Raw genomic sequence first — 27,998 nt, 5'->3', positions numbered from 1 at the left:
TATTTTTTATCAAATGTTTTCCCATTTTTTTCAACATACAGTAATACTATTTTGCATCAGCAGACTCACAATTTTGTAGCAGTTACACAGAATTATCACATTACAGTACTTGTTTGTCACTGAAGAAATTCAGAAGATCAAAGTCAGTAATTCTCTGAGGCAGAGATGTATTTAAGCAGGAAGCATTTGATTTCTGAAATATGCATAGTCTCTCTGATGGTGGTATCTCTGTTACGAACCAACAGAAGGCCACTTTTTAGTGTGCTCTCACTGACCATCACTGTAAAGAGGACACCCATCTCATCATACCTGCAGGAACAAAAAAATTCTTCAACATTATAATATTTCATCATCAATAATTACATATATTATATTTTTTATGTGGATGCTTTTTTACTTTGCGTTCAAATTCTCCAGTGACTTTGTGTCCAAGTATCCAGGCCATGTGGAAATTCCAACTTCAAGAAACTCTTGAAGCAGACCCTCACAAACCTGAAGAGAGAGATTGTTTTTGGGTCAGTGTGAGAACAGAATTCACAAATAAATATTCATTGAATTGAATTTAGATAGTATAAATGTTAATTCAGTAACTTTGTTTTGATATGCATTTCTAAGTATTCATTTTTTATTTTTCCTTTAGTAAATGTGCATATATTTTGCTTAAGTGTTTACATATGCTTATGCAAATTTATGTAGTTTGTTGTAGTCTCTCAGGGCCTAGTCACTTCACAAGTTTTTTTTGGATAGCCATCTGATTTCTGAAAATGGTTTCATTTACATTTAACCACATGAATGCATCTCCCCTAAATGGATATGACTCTTATATGCAAGTTTAACTAGGCTACATCGACTAAAGCATCAGATACACCGCATATATTTTTATTTTAGATGCAGGCTGTAAAACATTAAAAACGCACAAGGTGGGCTCTGTGATTACTTGCACAGATTATAGGCTAAATGAAACATTTTGTCTCACATATATGTAAAATGCATCATTCCAAACTGTAAAGGGTTTAATTCATTCGTGTATAACAAACTCTACCAAAAACAAAACAACGTGCCTTTGGAAATGAATAAAACTCTTTATTTTTCTATTATTACAGGGTGTCTGCGGGGTCTTAAAAAGTATTAAAAGTTGATAAATTAATTGTGAGAAAATAAGGGCCCTTAAAAGGTATTAAAGTCTTAATCGTGTTTTTACGAGGTCTTGAATTTTGTTCAAGTGTTTGACTCCAAAAAAAGCATAAATATATTTATTTTCCTCCTAATATTAACAACAGCATGCTTTATCCACGCGGTTGGTTTGGGCCAGGGCACATCCTGCCAAGCTCCTCTATCCGGGTGATGTCACATAATTTGCGACAAACGCAGGATGGTGATGTGACGCTCTCCACATGTAGCGAAACTATAGAGCGAAACAGATGGCAAAATGAGAAAATGTAAGTTTGCATACTCCTGGTTGGAAAAAACGAGTTTAAACAGTGGCTGAAGCCTGTCGCTGAAACCACCTGCGTAATTTATTCTTTCAAGTTTTTTTCTTCTGAGCTTATCTGAGTTCTGTTGCATGGTTGTGCTCCATTGATTTATTTAACTACAACTGTTTATTAAGTTAAAGGTTTAATACTGATTAGAACTTGAAGTGGCAATGAGGTCTTAAAATATTCTGATTAAAAATATTCTTTAAAAAGTCTTAAAAAGGTATTGAAATTATCTTTAGAATTCCTGCATATACCCTGTATTATTCCTCTCTTTTCACAGAGATGCAGTACAGTTATCTGCTGTGTCTCTGTTGTTAATGCTGTCATCTAATAATAATTTATGGTCAAAAATAAAATGAAAAGAAACATGTAATTATAAAGAAAACAAACATCTCAAACTGTCATCTTCTGGCCTTCTTTTGTTTATGCATTTTTGTTTATGCATATGTCTGGCAGTCATATTGCCTGCAACACGTGTGCTCTCATATTTATTTTTTTCAAATTTGGGAGGAGTAAAACTCGCATATGCTGTCTCAACAACTGGATGCATTCAGATCTGTCCAGCTACTGAAATGCTTCCTAGACCACCTCCTGAATTGATCTGAGCAATCGGTCTCGACTGCTTTTTGGAGGGCATTTACACCTGTTCGTTTCATGATCGGATAGCTATCCGATCTGAAAAAACCCTGAGGAAACTCAAGTGATGGCCAAGTGATTGTATTGTTTTTCCTCATTTTGAAAATTAAAAATAAATCCTTTATTTACCTCCTGCTTCATTGGAGGAGCCCTCAAAGTCAGTCACAAGTGGTCCAAAAATGTGCAAAGTTTGTGTTGATTACTTGACTCTTTTTCATTTAAACAGTTTAGTGATCACTGCTATGTATTGGAATATTACTAACTAAAAGACTAGGATTTTAAACTTACTTCCCTATTTCTTGGACTTTGAAATGTAATGGTCAAGTTAAATATGTCATGGTATTTTCACAGGGTTTCTGCAGGTGTCACCAAGTAAAATTTAGGCCATTCATTATGAATGAAATTTCAGACTTATAAAGGGCTAAAAGGATTTTTTCTAATGGCCCAGATGGGCCAGCAAAAAAGATAACAATGTACTTGCCTAATCGGAAAAAAACAATTGTTTTTCATCAGCCACATATCATATTTTAAATAATGTGTCAAAACAAGCAAAGCCTAGTTCTATGCATACAATTTTTTAACAAAACATTTGTTTAACCATTGTGTATTACACATATAAATGCATATATACACATACACACATATATATATATATATATATATATATATATATATATATATATATATATATATATATATACATACATATATATATATATATATATGTGTGTGTATATATATATATATATATATATATATATATATATATATATATATATATATATATATATATATACACACACATATATATATATATATATATATATATATATATATATATATATATATATATATATATATATATATATATATATATATATACACATATACATATATATACATATATACACATATACATACATTTTGGTTCTTGCAACACATTTAAAAAAAAAAAAGTTGGGACAGGAGCAGTTTAGGGCTAGTAATGAGGTACATTCTAAAACTGACTTAGCAGGTCTGTTACCACTACTTAGTTTAATACATTGTTGTAAATTAAAAAATTCTAAACAGCTGATTAGATTAAAACTCAAAAGGTTTGTTGCCAGAATAAAAAAGTTGCCAAAATAATTTTAGTAAGTTTTTAGAACAGAAAACTATTGATAATTACATCAACTTAAATGTGGCTAATTTAAAATGTAAATATATCTGTCAATAATTTTAAAACAAAATTTAACTTGTAGCAACCTAAAGAATTTGAGAGGATAACTCAAATGTTCCACACCAATGGAGTTCTGGAGCTCCAGGAGCACTGAACAAGCAAGGCAAGTTTTAGGCAGACTGTTTGGCACAAAGGTCATTTTAAGGTAAGATATCTAGGTTTTATATAACTTCCAAATTAATTTTCTCCATTCCACTAGAGTGTTGGCTACTACTGGTAAATACAGTTGATGTTAGCAGTGTTTTAGATTCAGTAGATACGAATGTAAAAACACATATGATAAGCCAGAAAGGGAATTTAATTTGAGCTGTAAATAAAAAATTATTTAATGCACACACTTTTTAACACAGATAGCATTCAAATTTTATTGTAAGCAGTTTGCTTTTTGATCATATTTAGCAGATTGTTTTCTCTCTAAAATGATAGTACAGTTTTTTTATATACAGTATTAATTTATCCTGCATGTTTGTTTAGTTACACCTGCAGAAAGATATTTCTTCCTGCTGCTTCTATGGAAAATCATAAAGTACAGTTAAATTATAATTCACATGAATATGCTGGTATCATGCAGAATTACATTTATCTGCTGGTTGCTGAGATTTACAAAGTTCATGCAACTGTATTATAATTTTTTAGGCTGATCTGTATTTTAGATATACAGTAAGTAGGTCCTTATTTAAAATGGGTTAGGGTGCAAAATCTGAGAATTTGAAATCTCAACACAAATAGTGTTGCTAAAACATTACATGCTACACCATTGTCATTGTGAGTACTACTCAAAGCAGTGCTCAGGCAGAGATGGCGTTTCTCCTGCCTGTCTGAAAATCTGTGTTGACCAACTAGCCCTCATCTTCACATAAATCTTCAATAGATCACTAGAGATGTGCGAGGTACCTTGCTGCTTTAAATGATCCACTATCATTCCCAAAAATCCCAAAATCACCAGACTTAATGATCAGACTTGTTTGTCTCACATCTGTCCTCATGAAGTCATTTAAAGGTGCAGTAAGTGCTCTGCCAGAATGCTAGCGTTAGGATAATAGCCTAGAAATTGACGTCCCTCCCCTGCCGTACAAAGCCATACCCCTTTAAGCCATGAATGAGCAAACACTGATGACAATAGACAACCATATATAACACTAGATCATTTCATTCACCAGTTAGAAAACTCTATGGAGACACGCACTATATCCAGTGTAGTTGTTGACAGGCCAGCGGGTGCAGGAATTATATTTCCCCAAAACTGTCATTGGGGTAAAGTTGGTTTTATATTCACACATTCAGACTTTCTCCTTAATAATATAATTTCAGAAAAGTATTGTTTGCAAATTCTAAATAGTGAAATCATATAATCAGCCAATGACTATAAAATACAACATTGTTCACAATCAATTAAATAGAGCTAATGTTGTGTTGAAGTCATACCTACACGCTATTTCACGTGTTCAGTGGCTGAACACACTTCCGTTCACATAAACCCATTCATAAAAAATAACTAAATCTCATAAGCATTGTTAGCTAAAATAAGTGGCTTAAAACATACCTGTCTAAAAGTAATACTTCAGTGTCATCCTTCAGATCGTTGTTTTGAACTGCATAACTTTATTTTCCTCCAGTGTGCAAATTTGTTCTGATTTTGCTTCAGGATTTAGAAAAGTTTTAATTCTACATTTTTGCAGAAGCCCTTTCAAAAACAATCTTTCTTTTCATGGATACAAGGCCATGTTGGACTTTCAGAAAGACGTTTTTTAGGTTGATGCAGAGTTTGCCGGTTGTCTCTCTGTCAGCTGTAGCTGGCCATGCTTCACATGTATGCATAATGATGTATCCATCTGCTTACAGAGGCTGCACAGAAATACACATTGAAATTTGCTGACAGACAGTTTGAGATACCTGTCATAATTGAGTTGTCGGGCTGACAATTTTTAATTGGACAAACATTTTTTAGTCTTATGCCTTACCCAGAATATAAAAAAACATATAAATACATTTAGATCATTTACTTTAATCAGTACTATCGGAATGTGAAGAGACTTTTAACCGGCACAACATAAAGTGTGTCTGAAGACAATCATCTACTGCACCTTTAAGAGACTAGTCTTAGCCCACCCGAAGTACAACACTGGACATTTGCTGGATACAGCTCTGCATACAGAGCAAATAGGTCTGTGGAAGATGCAGTCAACATGGAACTACATTATGTTCAGCAACACCTTGACAGACAAGAGAATTATGCAAGGATATTGTTTGTTTACTTCAGTTCAGCCTTTAATACCAACATGCCTGACCTTCTCTCTGACAAACTGACTCAGCTCTCTGTACTCTCCTCCACCTGTCAGTGGATAAACAGCTATAAGGCTGGGTAAACTCAAATCTTAAACCCTCACAATCAGGACTGGCACCCATCGGGGCTGTGTCTTCTTCCACACCACAACAGATCACCACATACCCAAATCAAAAGCCATGGATGAACAAGGAGGTGCGCCTCCAGCTAAAGGCACGCAACACTGCCTTCAGATCAGGGGATGCACAGGCCTACAGCACTTCCAGGGCTAATCTGAAGAGGGGCATCAAAAAGGCCAAGCACTGCTACAAGCTAAAGCTAGAGGAACACTTTTCCAACTCTGATCCTCGGCGCATGTGGCAGGGCATCCAGGCCATCAGCAACTACAAACCCAGCCAGTCCACACCCACAGCCACAAACGTCTCCTTCCTGAACGAGCTAAATGACTTTTATGCCCGCTTTGAAAGAGACAATACAGAACCCTACACCAGGAACACTACCTGAAGGATTTAATTATTATATGTGTGTATTCTACTGTTTTTACAGCCTGTTTTTCTGTTCTATCTTCTGTGTTTTTGCACTGCAGAAATGTGTGTGTATGCATATTCTGTTTATCTTATCTCGGTGTGGTCGGAACATTCCGTCCCATCTGGGGTGCGCAAAATCGCCACTTTCTGACTCGCTCACAGATGCGCACATACCTACACGCACACATTCTCACGTATTCTGGTTGCTGTAAGCTGTTTTTGTATTGTTGTTTCCCTCCTTCTATGATAATATTCTTTTGTGTTAGGGCTCAGCTACAGGCGGATCCTCAATGTGTATATAAGATTGCTCTTCCCTCCCTTGTGTCAGAATAAAATCATACTGAATCATTCAGCTGATTTTCTTCTCATCTTTTCCAAGCTTGAACGGTCTTGATGCAGACACTCACTGGTGATACAAAATACTACAGTGAAGGGACCTAAGGAAAAAACGGATTTTCCTACAGTTCTGGGGGCTCGTCTGGGATATATCTGGTCAGGTAAGAGAATTTTATTCACACTGCCTGATTAGATATATCCTGTTTTATCTGTAGAATTTTGTAGATTTAGAGGTTATCCCACACAGTGATTGTGTGGATGTGTTATCCTACACCACGACGGTGTAGATGATGGTTTATCCTACATAATTGTGTTCTTGTACCCGATTAAATTTGGGTTGCACAGTGTGTAGATGATGGGTTATCCTGCATAATTGTGTTCTTGTACCCGATTAAATTTGGGTTGCACAGTATGTGAAAGATCACACGGTAGCTGAAAACCGTGTGATAAAGCGCTTACAAATATAAACTAATAAAAAACTAGACAAAACAAATTATCACCAGTGAGTCTTCTCATCATGGGCTAAACTTATCCAAAGCCTGAGCCCAGTGAGACCCCTTTGAATTCGATAAACAGACGTGGGTGGGGATTTTACACTGAACCATACATCTCAAATTTAGCAGGATGAACTGAGGGTCAATCCCAGTGGCAGAATTTCCCCTGAGAAAGGACATTCGACCCCAGTTATTTAAAATCTGCCTACAACCTGACTTATGGTGGTATGGGAGACCCTGAATAGGATATGAAATATATGACGGAGGCCTATGGCACATGGTATAAGATGAGTTCAATTTGGAATGATAAAAAGAATATCTATGTTCCTAAAGCCGTGTTAAAAACAGTTCCAAAGCCCCCGACAGGTAAAGATAGGGAGAGAGGGTGTGAAACGCAGCTTTAACAGCCTTCCACCCCCCTATGCGACCCCTCCTGCCCCTGCTGAACTGGGCCCCAGCAAGGCATCAGCTGAAAAGCAGATATGTGCACCCTCAGCGCCAGTGAGCCCAGTCGCAGAGGGACAATGTGTGTGAAGACTATAATTGTAGTAGACCCAAGGACGCAGGTCCAGACGAAGGGTCTGTAATTGACCCACCAAAGAATGTAGATGCTGTTTGGGTGGCCAAAGCCAAAACGTATTGACATTGTACCTCCCTCACCCAGCGCGCTGAAAGATTTGATTTCTCTGCTTCCTGGTGTTGACAACCCCATGGCTTTTGTCGATATGTTAATCAGGAGTTCGCGCCATTGCCAGTTGATAGGGGCGGACTACAGATTTGTATTGCAAGCTAAGATGGGCAAAGATTATGATGACGCTGAGATATCTGCCAAAATTCCCGCATTAAACCATGAGAATGATAAAGTCAGTCATGAAAAAGAAACAAAAGTAGAGGGCGAGAGTGCGCGCTTCACTGCCCTGGAGGGATGAGCAGGACAGACTACTCGCTGACTTTCGTGCACAATTAACTAAATATTTGGTGGAGAAAAGAACAGCCAACCGTGATCTGTCTCATGTCACCTCCTGTAAGCAGGAAAAGGGTGAGACGGTCCCCACTTTCTTTAGACGTTTTGCTGAGGTGTGGGTCAGCGTGGGAGGATTGGATTTGAATGAGGGAGTGGCTAATCCAATTTTCCTGTCCACATTTCTAAATAATTGTCTGCCTGGCTGCAGAGATGTTCTTAAAACCCATCTCTGTGACAGAAACAGCCTGACTATCAGGGCTGCTGGCGAAAAGATTAGAACATTAGAGGGTGATGGCATGTTTCCAGATGGCAGAAAGAATACTGCATGTGTGTTTGTACAAGGACAAAAGAAGAGTGATAGCGCTAGAGGAGGGCAGCCCAATAAAGGGGACTGGCCTAAACCAAAACCAGGGAATTGTAATTATTGTGGAAAACTTATTGTGGGTGAGAGATTGTAGAAAGAAACAGAGAGAGCAGCAAGGAAGTCAGACATGGGCCAACGGAGCCCAGGGTGGTTGCCAGCAGCCCAATCATTATCAGCAGCCCTATCTTTATCAGCAGCCGCCACAGCAACACGGTGTACCCCCGCACACCTAATTCTGGGGTTAGAAACCTCTATGTTGATGGCTCGTGCTCAAAACCACAAGATGGTGTATACCTCACAGGTTATGCTGTCTGTGAATTGCCAGACAAAGTGATTGAAGCTGCAGCTGTGCCCTTTTCCTCAGCCCAAGCAGCTGAGCTCATTGCCTTGACCAGAGCTTGTCACATTGCTGCTGATCAGGATGTTAACATTTACACTGACAGTAGATACGCCTTTGGCGTCGCCCATGATTTTGGACAAATTTGGGCTACCCGTGGGTTTGTGGCCGCAGACGGCAAACCCATATCTCACAGCTCATTGGTCATGGATCTCATACAGGCCTGCCGTTTGCCTAGATCACTAGCCATTATTAAAACAAAAGCCCATTCTACATTTGACACCCCTGAGGCCAAGGGAAATAATATGGCTGACACAGCAGCCAAAGCAGCTGCTCAATCTGGGAGGATGCCAAGTTGGCTAAATATCTCTCAGGTTTCCACTTCCTCATCTGTGCTGACTAGTGCTATGCTCCCACTTATTGACATTGTGGCCATTCAAGCTATAGCCTCAGTGGCAGACAAAACTTATTGGGAAGAGCTCGATGCTCGTCCTGATTCCTCAGGAATTTTGCTGGATGCCAATGGTCGTGTGTGCATTCCTTCTGCTTGTGCACCTTTTCTTGTCCGCGAGTTTCACGGTGTTACACATCGCGGCCGAAGAGGGGTATTGGACACAATGATGTCTTTTCTGTGTATACTTAACTTATCACATCATGTTAACAGCACATTAGACAGATGTTTAGTTTGTGCTCAAAATCATGTGACTACGCCACAGGCTAAACACCAACAGCTGCAAATGCCAGAAGGCCCATTCCAGCAATGGCAGGTAGATTTTACTCACCTTCCTAAGAGGGGACCACATAAATATCTTTTGGTGTTTGTAGATAGGTTTTCAAAATGGGTTGAAGCGTTCCCCTGTGCGAAGGAAGATGCAAAAACTGTGATTTTATATCTGACAAAAGACATTATTGCCAGATATGATATACCATGTGGCATTGACTCTGACAAAGGCACTGCTTTCACAGCAAAGGTGATTCAAGGCCTTGCTAAAGAATTAGGCATTACATGGCACTTGCACATACCATACCACCCACAGTCATCAGGTGTAGTAGAGAGAACTAACAGAACAATCAAAGACAATTTGAGAAAAGCCATGCAGAGCATGGGGCGCTCTGACTGGCCTGCATTAAGCCCAGTGGTACTGGCGGACATGAGAATGTCCCCTCACACGGTACTCCAGGGGCTGTCACCCTATGAAACAGTAATGGGTAGACCCTTTCCAGCCCCCTGGAGAAAGGGAGGGCATGCACTGGGTGATGGCTCGTGTATGCAACAACTGATTGGGGTTTTGAACCAATACTGGGCTAAATTACATTCCTGTGCAGCACCAATGCCAGAGGATAAAACACACCCCTTCAAGGTTGGGGACAAAGTATTAATTAAACAATTTGCTAAGATGGGTAAGGGTCTTTTTGATACCAAATATAGTGCACCCGCTGAAGTTGTTGCAGTCACTCGAACTGCTGTCTTAACTTCCTCTTTCCCACAGTGGATCCATGCAACCAGACTGAAGGAGGCTCCATCTACTGTTTAAGTTTGTTTGCATATATGTGTATATACAGTCATAATCTGTCTTGAGATTTCCTTTCTTTCCAGAGGGGCGCCCCACACCCACATGATTGAAGTGCTGGCCAGCCATCTAATTCTAACAACGTCTGGAGGATAAACTGTATGGTTGCTATCTGATAGCAGAGAAGCTGAACACGCAGCACTGTTTATCAAATAGAAACTGTCAGTTCACACCATGAGCTGGAGAAGTGTGTCTGTTGATTTCACTGCCTGCCTTACGTCATCAGCATAGGCGATGGAGTGAGCATTGATATTTCGATTGAGAGGAAGAGCCAGGAGAGGATCCTATTGGAGTGAACCTGAGGTATAAATATGTGAAGGTTTTGGTAAAATCATACAATGTGTCGAATTGTTATGTTTGTTCAGTAATGCCTCACTCAGCCAAACAGAACACCCTATATGGTAAACCAATGAATAAAACTCAGGCTAAGTGTTATGCAAGCTTTGCTGGATGTGGTTATCAGGACCCCCAAATTCAAATAAATGATTCTGACATTGATAGGATAGGCCTAAAAAAAGGAACCTGTGATTCAATGTTTTGGGTAAAATTTAATCATACCTCACAAAGAAGACCAATTGGACACAAGGTTTTCTTTAACCACACATTGAAGCATCCTATGTGTTGTAATCAGACTAATGGCACTATCTATATGGGCAGCACTCTCAACTGTGAGCAGATATGGCGCAGTGGCGAGGGAGCGAACGTAAGTATGTCGGGCCCCTCTAATGGCACCTATGTTGTCCAAGGTGGATGGTGGTTATGTGGACGAACAGCCTACATGTCACTACCCGCAAACTGGATTGGTCAATGTGCCCCAATACATGTTACTGATCGCACGTTCATTATGGCCACTGTACCAGGCGCTGAATCAAGGAGAAGACGACGAAGTGTGCCCACTTTTGTGCCACATGACCCCATATGGGGTGAGGACATTCCTGAGGAGTTCAAACTATGGTCCACGAGTAACAAGGTCACATTGTCCTTGTTTCCTCAGATAGGTGTGGGAAAGGTTATGCTAAGGCTTGAAACATTGGATTACAGGTTGGGATTATTCATTAATGCAGTGTTTCCCAACCCTGTTCCTGGAGGCACACCAACAGTACATATTTTGGATGTCCCCCTTTTCTGACCCATTAACTTCAGGTGTTGGAGTCTCTTCTGATGTTATGATAAGTTGATTCAGGTGTGTTTGATTAGGGAGAGGTTGAAAATGTGTACTGTTGGTGTGCCTTCAGGAACAGGGTTGGGAAACACTGCATTAATGCATCTCAAGTTATAGATAAGGCCCAAAATAAAGAGATCTCTAACATTAGGACTATGGTAATGCAAAATAGGATGGCACTCGACCTTTTGACTGCCTCTGGTGGAGGTGTGTGTGTATTGCTAAACACGACATGTTGCACTTATATATCAGATGACATCAATAGTGATGCTATGAGAGATGCCTAAGGTACCCTGACTAAATTGAAAAATGCTATGACAGCTGACTATCGCCCCGATCATAACGGTGGATGGAATATTTTCCACAATCTTTTTGGCTGGGTGACGCCTTTTATATCGATGATGATTCCTATTATTGTTGTTGTATTACTGATTTGCTGTTGCGGCCCATGTCTTGTACAATGTATAATGAATCGTGTTTATGCTACCATTGAGAATATGACTGGTCGTGGGTATAAGCTACTTCCTATGCGTTAGGCTTTTTAGAGCCTAAAAGAGGGGATTGAAGGATTTAATTATTATATGTGTGTATTCTATTGTTTTTACAGCCTGTTTTTCTGTTCTCTCTTCTGTGTTTTTGCACTGCAGAAATGTGTGTGTATGCATATCCTGTTCATCTTATCTCGGTGTGGCCGGAACATTCCGTCCCATCTGGGGTGCGCAAAATCGCCACTTTCTGACTCGCTCACAGATGCGCGCATACCTACACGCACACATTCTCACGTATTCTGGTTGCTGTAAGCTGTTTTTGTATCGTTGTTTCCCTCCTTCTATGATAATATTCTTTTGTGTTAGGGCTCAGCTACAGGCAGATCCTCAATGTGTATATAAGATTGCTCTTCCCTGCCTTGTGTCAGAATAAAATCATACTGAACCATTCAGCTGATTTTCTTCTCATCTTTTCCAAGCTTGGACGGTCTTGATGCAGACACTCACTGGTGATACAAAATACTAGAGTGAAGGGACCCGAGGAAAAAACGGATTTTCCTACACTACCTCAACCGACCACTGAACTATCACACTCACCTCCTCAGAAGTCTACACCGCACTGAGTCGGATCAATGTGCGTAAGGCTGCTGGACCAGACGGTATCCCTAAGCGCGTCCTCAAAGCATGTGCAGAACAGCTCGCTGGGGTATTCACAGACATTTTCAACCTGTCGCTTAACCTAGCAACTGTGCCAACATGCTTTAAAACCACCTCTATTGTGCCAGTGCCGAAACACTCCAGCCCAACATGCCTGAATGACTACCGCCCTGTAGCACTCACACCCATGATCATGAAGTGCTTCGAGCGGTTGGTCCTGGCACATCTGAAAGACTCTCTGCCATCCACACTGGACCCACATCAGTTTGCCTACCGTGGCAACAGGAGCACAGAAGATGCCGTCTCCATAGCACTGCACTCTGTACTCACTCACCTGGACAATAAAAACACTTATGCACGAATGCTGTTTGTTGACTTCAGCTCAGCATTCAACACTGTTATACCCTCCAAGTTACTGATCAAACTCAGAGACCTGGATATCGACACATCGCTCTGCAACTGGGTTATGGACTTTCTGATTAACAGACCTCAGAATGTTAGATCAGGCCACATCTGCTCCACCACCGTCACACTCAACACTGGTGTACCACAGGGCTGTGTGCTGAGCCCCTTCCTCTACTCCCTTTTTACCATCGACTGTAGGCCTGTGAACAGATCCAACACCATCATCAAATTTGCAGATGACACCACAGTGATTGGTCTAATCAGCAATAATGATGAGACTGCCTACAGGGAGGAAATACAGCATCTGGCCACTTGGTGCACCGACAATAATCTGCTCCTTAACACCAGCAAGACCAAGGAGCTCATTGTGGACTTCAGGAAGGGACGAACAGGCTCGCATGATCCCATCCACATTAATGGGATGGCCGTTGAGCCTGTCTCATCCTTCAAGTTCCTGGGGACCCACATCTCTAAGGACCTTTCCTGGACCACCAACACCTCCAGCCTGGTCAAGAAGGCTCACCAGCGCCTATTCTTCTTGAGGCAACTAAAGAAAAAACAGCTTTCATCAGCCGTCTTGGTGAACTTCTACCGATGCACAATAGAAAGCATCCTGACCAACTGCGTCACAGTATGGTATGGAAGCTGCTCTGTTGCTGAGCGTAAGGCACTGCAGCGGGTGGTGAAAACTGCCCAACGCATCACAGGGACTACACTGCCAGCCATAGAGGACATCCAGAAGAAACACTGTCTGCGCCGAGCACGCAGTATTCTTAAGGACACCTCTCACCCTGCTCAAAGACTGTTTTCTCTCCTGCCTTCCGGCAGGCGCTTCAGGCTCCCCCGGACAAAAACCAGCAGACTGAGGAACAGCTTTTTCCCCAGAGCGTTCTTCCTTTTGAACTCTGCCCCTCACTGACTCTTTTGCCCCCCCAATACATCCCTCACACTCCTCTAACTTATACTCCTCACAATCACTGCACTATTTGACATTTGCACATTTAAAGTTTGCACATATTCATTGCACTGATTCATTTATTTGAACTGGACATACCCACAGCACATGGACATTTGTAATTATGTTTATCTATCTGCACACTTCTGCTATTAATAGTATCCTGTACATATATTCATTTATTGTAAATCTGTTCATAGCTAATACAACCTGTATATAATGTTCATAGTACATCCATCTGTAAATATCACTATAGTTTTTCTATAACTGCACTTTATAACTTATACCTGTATCCTGCACTTGCTGCTATTGCACTGCTGGTTAGACCTAAACTGCATTTCGTTGCCTTGTACTTGTACATGTGTAATGACAATAAAGTTGAATCTAATCTAATCTAATCTAATCTAATACAAAATGCTGGTGCAGTCACAACAACCTTGAGCTCAACACACTCAACAGAGTGGAGAAGATTGTGTACTTCAGGAAAAATACCCTTGCACTCCCCGCACTCACCATCATGGACAGCCCTGTGGCTGCAGCATAGTCATTCAGGTTTCTGGGCACCTCCATCTCTCAAGTGGGAAACTCACATTGACTCTATTGTAAAATCTGCCTAGTTGGTGGAATGAACTCCCTAACTACATCAGAACAGCAGAGTCACTTGCTGTCTTCAAGAAACGACTAAAAACTCAACTATTTAGTCTCCACTTTCCCTCCTTATCTGTAACTGCCTCTCTGGCTATACCACTAACTGTACTCTCTCTCTCTCTCTCTCTCTCTCTCAAAAAAAAAAAAATTCTAATGCTTTGCTTCTTAGACTTTACACACCTGAAACTTGTCTATAGCACTTGTTCACTGCTGCTCTTATAGTTGTGTAAATTGCTTCCTTGTCCTCATTTGTAAGTCGCTTTGGATAAAAGCGTCTGCTAAATGACTAAATGTAAATGTAAAAAAGGGCCAGCAGAGGCTGTATTTCCTCCACCAGCTGAGGAAGTTCAACCTGCCACAGGAGCTGCTGAAACAGTTCTACTCTGCTAGACAGGTCCTTGACAGGTGTCTATATTATCTGAAACTCCTGGAAACAAATGCGTCCCCACCTGCAACACTGAGCAGCCATTACTTGCACTGGAGTGATGTCAACACCCCCTTCGTCTAAATGGCTAGCCGTCTAGCAACCGTCAATCTTGACTACTGGGCCCATGATGAATCCTGCCCATGATGAAATTAAACTTCAATTGCATCTTTTGGAAATGAAAATGCAGAATGTGGGAACAAGACCGAAGGGGAAAAGACCGTAAACACACAAAACATTCAAATATGAGTGGAAAAACTGTTTTTGTCTAAACACGTTTTCATTTTTGATTCACACTCATTATCTTTCTATACGCAACCTCGTTGTTTCTTATTCTGCACTTATTATTTTTTTATCGGCGACCGCGATACTTTAGGTGGGAATTTGATCCCATAAGCTCTATTTGCATGTGGTTACCACCCGCCTATATTTCAAATAATAAACTTGAGCTCATGATAATAATGTCACACTTGATTATTGAAGTACAGCTTCTCACATCCTTTCAGAAATGGACAAATGTGAGAGGGAAGCATGAAAAAGCTAAATAGCAAATGATTCTTTCAGCAACCTAAAACATAAACAAACTGCCACGTTTAACTATTATCATCGCCTTTTGGACTATTATGAACTCAGAATGATGGAATTACTTTTTAAAAAGATGTTACATGTGCTGGTTAGGATCAAAGTAACAGATAAGAGGTTTACACTGACTGTATAGGCTATATGTTGTATTGTTTTTGAACCCAAAACGGCCTAAATGTACATTGTGTGGAATTTTTTGGTAACATTTGGGAGACTGTAAGGGTCTGTTTGTATTCATATATGTTTTATTTATTTTATATACTTGCAGACGTTACAGTTGGCTATTTCGCTTTCATTGCGTTGATAAGCTATAATTAGGCCCACACGGAATCTGCGTGCGCAGAATTCCGCAGATTTTCCACAGATTTCCGCGGAATTTTGCAGAATTTTAGCCCATCATTAATTATATTAACTTGAGTAAATGTGTGTAATATCTATATTTATTCAGTTTTTAAATTAATTACAGTAATATTATTGACTAATATGAAAATGTTCATCTGATTTATGTACAATGCAGTTTGTAAAGGAATATTGTTCTGTCTTTTAGTAGATATATTATATGAGAGACTTGCTTTGTTTACCAAATGAAGTAAATTTAATTGGATTTGCATTTTAAGTAATAAATAAAAGATAAAAAGATATTATTTTTTATTTTACATTTTAATGTTTTAGTTATCATACTCCCAAAATAATTCTGCAGATATCCGCAGATTTTTACCAAAATTCTCCGCAGAAATAGCAAAAAACGTCCGCAGATTCCATCTGGCCCTAGCTATAATCAAATTGTGCAAATATTATCAAATTCTGTTCATAGAAAAGTTAGCAATTAACATTAATACACAAGTATTTATGTGTATAAAGCATCTGTTTTGTATATATGTAAACGACCTGTACAGCTTTACATTGACATTTCCTTGAGCAAGAATGATGTCGACAGCAACTTTCTGTCGTACACCACACCTACCAAAAGAGTATCATTTGGCAGTAGAGACACAAGCCTGATAAAGGTGACCCATACCATACCATACCAAACTGAACCGTACCACTCAGTGGAAATGGGGCTTAAGTGCATAGTGTGTCATTTGGAATGCAACTCCAAATAATTTTGAGTGAATGCAGTGATCATTTTCACAATTTGTTATTGTGTGTGCTCATAGATGTGCTGGTCTGAAAATGTGTGTTCAGACACATTAGTAGCTAATAGCATACCCTGAAAAAAACTACACCACTGACAAACTGAAATCTGCTCTAAATTGAATGACACAATATTCTTTTTTTTGTACTTTACTAGTAATGTGACTCTGTAAGGGGCTTCACAATGCACATAAACCTGTAAAATTTAAAAAAATAAAGGAATTGAAACTTGTTGCAGACTGTTTGCTTGCACACAGATCTGTTTCCTCTCTGGAGAAGCATTCTGTCTTTGTACTCGCAAATTCCACCAGGTAAATATAAAATCTGCCATGCAACAGGCTTTTAAATAGAACGTGAGAGGAGTTAAGCTACTGTTGGATTTTTGATGCAGTGATACATTTTGCAGGATTCTTGCACAAATGTTTGAATAAAAAGCTTAAATGAAAAACACTTATTTGTTGCTTTAATTATTTTTGTAACAATATACAACTCATATTGGCATTATAATATTAATACTTAATATAAGTATTAGTTTATCCAAAAACACAAATGAAAAAAGAAAATAAAAAAGACATCGGCTCTTAAAATTTAAATGGTAGTGCACTGATGTTTAGTTCTATGTATGTGCTTTGTACCTGTCTAAGTTCTGAATTAGATCCTCGTCCTATATCCAAGGCCACTTTCACTGGAGTTAAAGCAGGATGGAGCTTCAAAACCTGAACAAATCAGTGAAACAAACCATGGTCAGCTTACCCATTTCCTTTTCAAATTAATTTCCATCTCAAACCACTTATTAATGCAAATAAATGGCTTACTGTCCTCTGATGAAGCTTCTGTTTGCTGTCAGTTTTCTTCAGCCGTTGAAGTGAATTAAACAGGTAAGCCAGCATTCCCCGATCAACATTCACACTGGCAGAGATTACATGAGGAACTACAGACTTTCTTCCATCTCTGCACTGAAAATTATACAATCATTTTTTTTTTCAACAGGAGTGGTAAAAAATATTTCTAAACCCCCTGTAAACTTATAGTCCTTGTAAATTCTTCAACATGCCATTTTACACTTTGGGTCTGAATTACCTTTGAATGATTTAATTATGTCTGAAATTTAAAAATTCTCTCACCTGTACTTTAACGCATGTTTCTTGGTGAGTCTTCAGTAGTTGTGTGTCTCCCAGGATCCAAAGTGTTTCCAAGGTCTCTGATCCCCAGGGGAAATTATAGAGGATTTTAACACCATGAGATGCCCCCTCTATCAAACTCTCATCGCCCACATTGCACAGGTTGAAGTCAGACGGGCCTAAAGCAAACTATAGCAGGTGTTCAAGTTAGTCAATTTTTGCACAACACCAGTGTTCCATAATGTTTCAAATATTGCATAGTGGATTTCAGGGTTCAGTGACAGTATCTCAGAAATCAGTGTAATAAAATGAAATCCACAAATAAAATATATTCCATAAAGTCATGCGTTCATGACCTCAAATCCAGATTATTGTAATGTATTACTTGCTGATTCCCATGCAGGTTAATGATACAATTTTTGCGAATTTATACCAGATAAAAATATCTGACAAAATTGGTTCCTTTTACATTTTTTATGCAATTTTTATATTCCGGGTTTTAAACTGGCACAATGTGGAGATCACATGTGTAGTGTCTGGATAGTTTAATGACATTAATTGTATAAGACACAAAACTTTACTTAGATATTCGGATACTCATTCGCTTGTAAAAAACGCTATAAGCAATGAGAAGAAACATAAGAAACGCTTTCAACAGAGTTTGAAGAGGTCAAGAATAATGTACTGAAGTGGGTCAGTTTTCTGCTGACAATAAAGGCAGAAATGGTCCAGATGATACTTCTAACCAAATATTACAACCGAAAGCCTGGGAGTGTTGTCTTCAGGAAAAGATATTCTTTGCCAGCTAGGAGCTATGACCTTGGCGGACAAGACTCCTGAAAGACTGCCTGGAAGACTGCCCAAATGCTGATGTAATGGAAGAAACGCTATGCTATGTTTGTATTCAAATGTTTCACCCTAGAGAGAGAACACAAAGGGATTTCTTCTATGTATTAACAGATATTCTCAAGTATATCAAACTTTAGATATTCTCAAGTATATCAGACACTAATTGTCACTTTGCTGTGTATTTACTGGAGGGGATATCTACGCCTGTATTCAAGGCTGGAATACTGTATAAATACTGTATTATACTGACTTCTGTATACTGAATTGCTTAGGCCCTTTATTCTCAACGGAAAATAAAGTAAAGGATATTGTTTTGTTATTGTGATTGTTTTATTCTTCTTTTTCACTGGATTTATTTTATTAATAAAAGTATATTTGAATAATTTTCTTCACTGGCGTGGACATTGGCTTCATTTGCAGAACCCATCAAGACACCTTGTGTGGTTAGGTATGAATCTAATTTATTCCTTAAACAACATTATAATATAAAGTCCTAAACAAAACTCCAGCTAAGAAATATAGCCAAGAGAGGATTCTGGTTTCTTTATTTAATTAGGGTATTAAATAAAGGCATGCAGTACACAGGAAGCAATGTAGAACAATACAATGATACATCGCAACATGAAGGTGTCTTCTAAATATACATGCCCTTATTCTATGAGATGTTTATGTGTTCAAAACACCATTTGCTTTCTTGACAGATAGGTCGATCAAGCAAATTGAGGGAAAAAAGGGTTTATAGGTCAAATGTGACTGTCAGCATCAGTGTCCTCGCAATCAGTGCACCAACATTTAGCACTAAGGTGCTTTTGTCAACCCGTGTTTAATTCCTGGCTTGAGGTCCGATCTTGTTCCCCCTCTCTCTGTTCCATGCTTTCCTGTCTACAAACTATACTCTCATGTAAAATTAAAAGGTGTAAAATACATTTAAAAAGTCAATGTTTGTTTTAGCTTTTTGTGTTAAAATTCTCTGTACGCGGCAGAAAAAATCTGCATCTGTAAACAATCTTTAGAATTCCTTGATATAACCATTCAAGGGGCTTATATCTTCAATCCATCTAAAGAATTGTTTTGCTATATTGCAAATTATAAATTACTGGTCATCCCTTGTGAAGAGTATAAAAAATAAAGAAAAAAAAACTATTTATTGAGTAATGCTAAATTGCTCCATGTATTTGTGGAAAGCTGTGATGCTTTTAACTCCAAAGGCAATGTGTAATGTGAAAGCAATTGCATCATCAGTGGTGCGGTTGCTCTTTTATGCAAACTGCAGAGGGTCAATGAAAGCAGGCAGCACAGAGCAGATGTGATCTTTGATCAGCATCTTAAAGCATGGATCTGGATTCTGGAAGCTCTGGCAGGTTTACTAGGTCAGATGGCTATGGGAGCAGTAGCTAGGGCTGCAACGATAACAATTTTTTTTGTGATGAAGCAAAAAATCAAGCGGCTTGGCAGTTAAGCGTGTAGGCTAAAGACCTTATCGATGACTGATTAAGCACAGACATTTAAAGGATAAGTTATGCTTTGCAGTGAGACACACGTACACGACTGTACACATTAAAGTGGAAATGAATTTACAAAATAATGTAAACTTGGCTGACTGCTTCACTTCCACTTTAAATAATAAAGTGCGAGCAGTTATCAATTCCTTATGAATTCACTCTCTTGACATTGCATATTTGGGCATGCATAAAAGTAATGGGCAGATCTACATTATATCCGTAGGTGCTGCCATTAAATCATGAGTCGGGTAATCAAAAAGTAGGCTACATGATTACTTATTGGTGGGCCACGGCTGGATAAGATCAATCATTGGTCATGCAAACTTTAACTACTTTCTCTAAAATATTAAAATGTTTTAAGCAATATTATCTGATGGACTGGCACAAATACAGACTCTCTTTTTAAAAATCACGTGTTCATTTTCACAACAAATTAAATTATCCCATTCTTGAGAGTTCTTTCTTCCGAGATAATCTGGGAACGTGTTCAGTGCTGTAAATGCTTTGTAAATGCCAGTCCTGCTCATTGTGGTCAAACGACTTGATTAAACAAGTTAAAGTGAAACTATTCAGCAAAATGAATGATTTTGTAACTGTTTTTTTTTTTATCATACATTTAACAAAAATGCATTATTCGAAACTGAATAATTCACTTTTATTTTATTTAGATTACAATTTTAACAAACCAGTTTGTATTTTGGTTACGAAAGCATAGCAGACTTTGAGGCACTTCACTTCGCCTCAAATGTTATTCGTTGTACTACACAGTCACCAGACCTAAATATTACTGAGCCATTTTGGGGCGTTTTGGAGGAGCAAGTCGGGAAACGCTTTCCTCAACCAGAATCACGTAGTGACCTGGGGCCTCATGCATCAAACAAAGGTGTTCCTCTAATTCAACTGTGTATCCCACAGACATGGATACTACTCCTGACAATAAAGTGTGGCCCACAATTAAGGCAACTCTCTCCTCAAAGCGAGTTAGTTCAGCATCCTGTTTCCTGCCTGTTCGGTCCACACTTTGACTGTGCGCCGCTGTTTTGCTCTTAACCTGCACCTTTAAATCGCACCATTTCTTTTTTAATTCACTCACAGACAAACAGATTATGTGTGGGATTTCCTCGTATGCAGTGTTTCATACATGCCACCGGCAGTTCAGCTGCCCAATCGCCTGCTCTACAACTGACCGAGTGCGAGAATGGGCTTCATTGTATCTGCGCTCTTGGTCAGTTTGTGGGTTGTTGAAGGGGGTTAACAGCCACATCTTTAATGGATAACCATGATCTCCTGATATGCAGTTAAATAATTACGCTCAATAAAATAAAAAAAATAAAAAAAAACTTAGCTGGAATAATATCTTTAAACATGTCACTCACCAAGAATTACCCATCGCGCACCCTGCCACCTTGGAACCTCCTCGCTGTCTCTCTTTCCAACTCAGCGCAGAGCTCCAAGAAAATGGAAATCTGAAACGGCTAATAAGCCAATCATCGTCGGCCAGAAAATCACTGTGATCCCTAAAAATGCGTTGCCTTCGGATTCGACCATTGACAATGTTCTATAATAAGGCCAACACTGGCATTGCCATAGACTTAAGCAGGTCGCACACCGGAAGCGCCGCGACATGGCGCGCATATTACAGTTAAAAGCATCACACACCAGACGCGCACATTCGCATGATATTTACATTAAACTAAACAGATGGCGCTCTGTGGCGCGGCAGAGAAATGAACAGTGTCCTGAGTCGTGGCTGGGTGCCGCGGACAGCCGCCGACTTGCGGCGCCGGTGTGTGTACCCTGATAGAAACCTATGTTTAGAATTCTGAAATGTATGGCGCTGCGTGGCACTACGCTTCTGGTGTGCGACCTGCTTAAGAGTTGTATATATTTGCAAATGCTTTTATATGTTCTAAATGAAATATATATATATATATATATATATATATATATATATATATATATATATATATATATATATATACATATACAATTAACCCATTTTATCAATTATAAATTAATAGAATTGTTTTTTTTACATGTGTTGGTGCGATACTTTGTAGTGTGCAATTTAACATAATTGCCTCAAAATTTTCCAATGGAAATAAAGCAAACACATTCAAAAAATACGCGTACACCAGACATGAAGTTGGCGCGGACCAACGCACATTCTCACATTCATTTCACCATTAGTGAATCCAAACGAGAAACTTGGCATACGCAAAGTTTTTGTGCAGCGTTGATACATGAGGCCCCTGGTGTTTCAGTTTCATTGTCCAACCCCTGTATATTTAGACTTAATTAGGAATTAAAATATGTACTGTCATTTATTACGTAAATAATTCATGGCACACTAAACTTTAATCTGATGAATCTATCTGAATAATAATAAAAATAATATTAATAGACCTAATAATAAAGTGCTTGACTATTTTTTACGGACTCTCTTGTAAAAAGTGTTCACTTCAAAATTCACAGACAACAATGTTTTGGCATTCTTTAACGGCTTCTTTTAGTCTTGACACATTTGTTGGTCATTTTGTGTTAGGAATAAGCTTCAAAAATACACAAAAAATCACGTAAAATATTTTTCTCTCAAAGATGAAAGTCAACTCATCAAATTTTATTTAATGTAAAGTACTAATGTTTTCAGAGTTACTTAAACACAATTTAATATATACTATGAATCAAATTTAAATTGATAGAAAAATTATAAAAGTAGTTAGCTTTACCTTCCTCCACCACTTCAGTCTGTGATGAACCCAGTAGTCCATCCACTGAGAAGACGTCCGAGGAGAACAGAACCAGACTAAAGATGATTCAGTGACTTCAGAAGAACTGTTAAAGGGGGGGCATGGGGAGGGAGTCATTTTTTAAAAGTTTGTCTATAATTTCATTAGTCAATAATTTCATTAGTCAATGCATAAAGTAGCCTATTTGTAAATTGTGTTAAATGAATCTGGTGCTTTTGAAGGAACACTCAACTTTTTTTTTTTGAAAATCTCTCCTGATTGCATAATTGTGCAAAGCCGTTATTGCCATGCCAAGCAACAGCACATCTCTCATGTCTCCATAGTTAATGTACCCTCGTGCACTGCATTTCTTGACTATTACGCGAAAATGAGAGCCTAGAAAATAGTACATTTTATTTTCCGTTGGTCTTATTATACAATGAAATTAGAAGAGACTCAAGCAGGAAAATTTATCAAAACTCTTTAAAAAAAATGTAATTAATTGCTTATGGCCTATTTGATTCAATTCATTATGCTAAGCCAAAAGTGACCACGCCAAAACAAGCAATCAGCTGAATGAATTCAAAGTCAACATTTTAACTTTAGGAGACTTTTTCCAAAAAAAGAAAAAAGTGGAGCATTCCTTTATTTTTTTTAATGAAAATTGCACTTGTTTTTACAGTATTCAACTGAAAGATCAGAATGTCAACACTTGTCCACAGACCCTTCCTCTAAAGTGTAGTGGTTGAAAGTTGACAAAACTACGTTCTATGTCCATTGGCTGTTTACTTTTTCACTTCGTTTCTTAAGCCACCACAACATCCCACCCCTTCTACCACTCACTGCAGTGTCTTTGCATCCCCTGACAGCCTTTGAGAAGCACTAAAGTAAATTAATTACTTATTTGTACTATTTAGGTGATTAATTAAAATAGCATTGCTGGTTAAATAAAAAAAGGAAAAGAAAGTCTTACGCACCAGTCAGATGAATGTTTTAGCTGATTATCAAAGTTATGGCACAATCCAGTCTCTGCCAATCCAAAGGGCAATGTCTTATTCACAAGCTCTAATGCCTGAATATACTGCTGCAAAGCACCTAGAAAAATATACAAATACAAAATAACAAAAATCCCAATAACCTTAATCAGAGCAGTCACATTATCCCGTAATAAAACTGTAATAAAGAAATAAAGGGGTACATTCTAAAACGTGGCTTAACATTAAAAAAAAAGCTTAATGTGGCTTAATGTACCTAAACATTAACCAGAGAAACCCAAATTTCTGTCAAACTTTACATGTAATTAACACTAAATACTGTAAAAAATAACGAGCCCTAATTCCATAGATAGAGAGAACAATTTCACATTTTCTAGGAAAGTCCATTATAAGGAAAAAGCTTAACGTGGCTTATTGTACCTTAAGAACAATCAGGTAAAAGCAATTTCTATCAAACTTTACTCATGACAAACTTTCTGATGTCAAAAGAAAGCTTTTATTCAGTGAGTTAAAATTATCACATATATTAAGTCCATTATAAATAAAAAGCTTAATGCACATTAACAAGTGGTGGAAACCAAAATTCTGTCAAATTTACTAGTAATTACAGTTTTTCTCAATTGCTAAAACACTCAAACCCATTGACTGAACTAAGTTTTCAGTTGCCTGACCTCATTTAGCTAATTGTGCAGTCTGATGTCAATATCTTAAACTATTTCACATGGTTAAACACAAATGTGCAGATCTTACTTATGACTTTTCAGCAAAACTCAACACTAATGTCTACACTCTAATGCACGTGATCCATGCTGGTAAACACAAGTAGCAACAATCAAATACAAACAGAGAAAAAAATTTCATTGATTAATCACAATCTCTCAAAATTGAAGTCACATTTTTCAAATTTTGACACAACCGATATAAGCAAACCTCCCTCCATACTATAGACAACCCTACACCAGAGTCGATTTCCTGTAAATCATGGATTTAGCATGCAATGATATAGGTGAGGAATCATGTTAGGGCTGGATACGGCACACAAGAGGCTTCTTGCCCCGTTCCTTCAGGAGAGACAATATTGCGTTGTGTGTAATGTCGACAAAGCGTTCTGGCCTGACTCAGCCCAAAGACAAGAAGCAAATTGATCACGTTTCCACCTTTAATTTTTGTCTCTTTTTGTATGTTTACTGTAGTACAGTGTATTGTAGGCTGTATACTGTGCAATAAACAAATTGTATGGCCCCGAACATTTAGAAAAAATGTACTTCTCCCTGAGAAATGTTTTGAACAATGTGTTCTTTTCTGTGTTGTATTGTATACTAACTTTTTGATAACGAATATTATTTTGATGACTTTTTTATTATTTGAAAGCAATGCTTGACTTTGAACCGAGGTAAAACTGTTTTGAAGAAAAAGTATGCACTGTTTACATTACCCCAAACAACATCATAGGGGAGAATGCTTAACATAATGTGGCTCATTTATTTGATAGTAGTAATCATAGGTAAAAGTTGATAAAAATGTGAACATTAAGTCACAATAAGCTTTTTCCTTATAAAGGACTTCAATGGGATCCATGAAATTGGGGATCATTCGTTTTACAGTAACTAGTTTGACAGAAATGTGTGTTTCTCTGGTTGACGTTTAGGTACATTTAGCAACGTTAAGCGTTTTTCATGTTAAGCGTTCATAAATGTCTAGGACTAGTCTCAAATCACCTTGCAAAAGACTCGTTCGAACAGACCAGCTGTCTTTAAGATGTTTTTGTATCTTTTGAGATGTTTCTTCCTTGTATATGTTGTCTTTGCTGAGGATTTCTTGAAAACTCTTCAAGTTAACAATCCTGCCAGGTTCCTCAGGTATTCTACTTTGCATTGAATTACTGATCCCAAACACGTATGCTCTAGAACGTATTGCCAAAGTCCACTGGTCAATAATGTTTTTCTTTAGTTCAGTTCCTAAAGGTCCATATGTACATGTTCTTGTGTTGAACGCTTCGGGAGAAATATAATAACGATCAGAGCAAAGTCGCATCAAAAGTTTAGTTTGGTCCAAACTGTCATCACAAGCACTGCACTGTGATATTGTCCGCTGATACTGATGGAGACTTTCGCCCCAACGCTGAAGACAGCTTCTGATGGATTTAAAGAACATTTTTGCCAAAGGGCTGGTATAACAACAGCATGTCGCTAGCAGGTCGCATATAAAGACAGCAAACTCACATATTCTCCGATTTACGCGTTAACGTTTCTACAACAGCCCACAGTAAATACAGGTGTTTTCTTTTTTTTTATTAACGTTACTGAACAATAGCGTCCGGTTAAAATCTACTGGGATTCAGTGTTGCTAGCGTTTCCAAACTCATGCGATTGTTTCTTCTTCGCTCTTTTTTTTCTTCTTCTTCTTCTTCTGTGATATTTACTGGCAGCTTGCAAACTGTGCATTACCGCCACCTGCTGGACTGAGATGTGATATTTAGGGATATATATATATATATAAAGAATGCCACAACTTTGAAAATCTGTATTGAATCAAAGAAACATGATGAAAGGGCCAGACGGAATCTACAGACGTTTTTTGCTATTTCTGCTGAGAATTTTGGTAAAAATCTGCAAATTTCTTCTCAATAATATGTGAAATAAAAAATAATATCTTTTTAACTGTTGTTTAATGTTTAAAATGCAAATCCACATAGATTCACTTTATTTGGTAAACAAAGCAAGTCTCTCAAATAATATCTCTACTAGAAGAAAGAAAATATTACTTTACAAACTGCATTGTTCATAAATCAGATTAACATTTTCATATTAGTCAATAATTATTACAGTAATTAATAAAAAAACTGATAAAATATAGATTTACACACATTTACACAAGTAAATAAACAGAATTAATGATGGGCTAAAAATCAGCGGAAAATCTGCGGAATTTTGCGCGTGCAGATTCCGTGTGGGCCTAGAGTACTTAACAAAGTTTTTTTCAGTAGAAAACAAGTTCTAAGATGTTCAATATGAACCCCTCCAGACATTTATGTGACATCAACCCGAAAGTTGTGGTATTATATATATCAATTCATTCATTCATTTTCTTTTCAGCTTAGTCCCTTTATTAATCCGGGGTCGCCACAGCGGAATGAACTGCCAACTTATCCAGCACATGTTTTACACAGGGGATGCCCTTCCAGCTGCAACCCATCTCTGGGAAACATCATACACACTCATTCACACACATACACTACGAACAATTTAGCCTACCCAATTCACCTGTACCGCATGTCTTGGGGGAAACCGGAGCATCCGGAGGAAACCCACGCGAGCACGGGGACTCCATGCAAACTCCACACAGAAATGCCAACTGACCCAGCCGAGGCTCGAACCAGCGACCTTCTTGCTGTGAGGCGACACCACTACCTACTGCGTCGCCCTCACTGAATAATAGTAACTTAAAATATAAGGAATATATGTGGAATATAAGAATAAATAAGTAAATTTGACTTAAAAACAGAACTTGACGAACTTAAAACTACATGTTGAAAATTTATAAAATTGAGTTGATGTTACTTGAAGGTTTAAGTTGAGAACATGCGAAGTTTAGGACAAACTAAAATAAAATGAGTTTGAAATCCTCAAAAGGCTGGTGCAAATAGTTGCCACATTTTTTACACAGTAGTTTTTACAGTCCTTGTATTTATTTTGTTCTAGACTTTCATTCTAAAGACAGCATTTTTGAAGATACTACTGCTTTCTCTTCTGGGTAAATTTCACCTCCATAAAGGCAGAACCATATAGCAAACCAAATGTCAGAATGTTTTGCATTGATTCGAATTCGTTTTTTACATCTTTTAGAAGTATGTCCAAACTTTTGAGGTAAAATGCTTCAAAAACGTTTAACATTTTTGTATCCATTGAAAGGTCAATTTAATTTTTCTCAATTTTTGTAGATAATATTATGTGCTGTATGCACCGTTTTTATTTCCTTTCTTTTTTCTACATGTGAAATTGTCAGTATGCTACCTATTAAATGTTCAAATGCTGTTATATCTCTACAATGGAAATAAAAAAAGACTACAACACACATAAACTTGTTAGTTTAAAAAAAAGTGTAACAAATTGAAACAAATATATATTAAAAGCACGG

The 27,998-nt window shown here is 38.1% G+C and overlaps 1 protein-coding gene across 1 annotated transcript; it reads right to left on the bottom strand.

The window, feature by feature from the left end:
• Position 1: 1 nt before the first annotated feature.
• polg2 (polymerase (DNA directed), gamma 2, accessory subunit) lies at positions 2-26,247 on the bottom strand. The gene is made up of 8 exons (XM_056459781.1): positions 25,580-26,247; positions 23,844-23,961; positions 22,867-22,972; positions 17,790-17,975; positions 17,481-17,621; positions 17,301-17,381; positions 398-492; positions 2-309 (listed from the first exon to the last, which is right to left on the bottom strand). The coding sequence occupies exons 1-8, from the start codon at positions 26,013-26,015 to the stop codon at positions 144-146; spliced, it is 1,329 nt and encodes a 442-aa protein (XP_056315756.1). The 5' UTR covers positions 26,016-26,247; the 3' UTR covers positions 2-143.
• Positions 26,248-27,998: the final 1,751 nt, after the last annotated feature.

The sequence above is a fragment of the Danio aesculapii genome, chromosome 6 (genome assembly GCF_903798145.1).
Source record: "Danio aesculapii chromosome 6, fDanAes4.1, whole genome shotgun sequence".
Taxonomy (NCBI): domain Eukaryota; kingdom Metazoa; phylum Chordata; class Actinopteri; order Cypriniformes; family Danionidae; genus Danio; species Danio aesculapii.
The sequence above is the reverse complement of the archived record's forward strand: the minus strand, read 5'-3'. Positions and strand labels throughout refer to the sequence as shown.

Coding starts and splice junctions, on each gene's coding strand:
- polg2 (XM_056459781.1), bottom strand. CDS start 26,015: ATGTTCTTTAAATCCATCAGAAGCTGTCTTCAGCGTTGGGGCGAAAGT. Junction 17,622..17,789: donor AAACATGCGTTAAAGTACAG/GTGAGAGAATTT, acceptor TATAATTTTCAG/TGCAGAGATGGAAGAAAGTC. Junction 493..17,300: donor CTAATTCAGAACTTAGACAG/GTACAAAGCACA, acceptor CTCTCTCTTCAG/GTTTGTGAGGGTCTGCTTCA.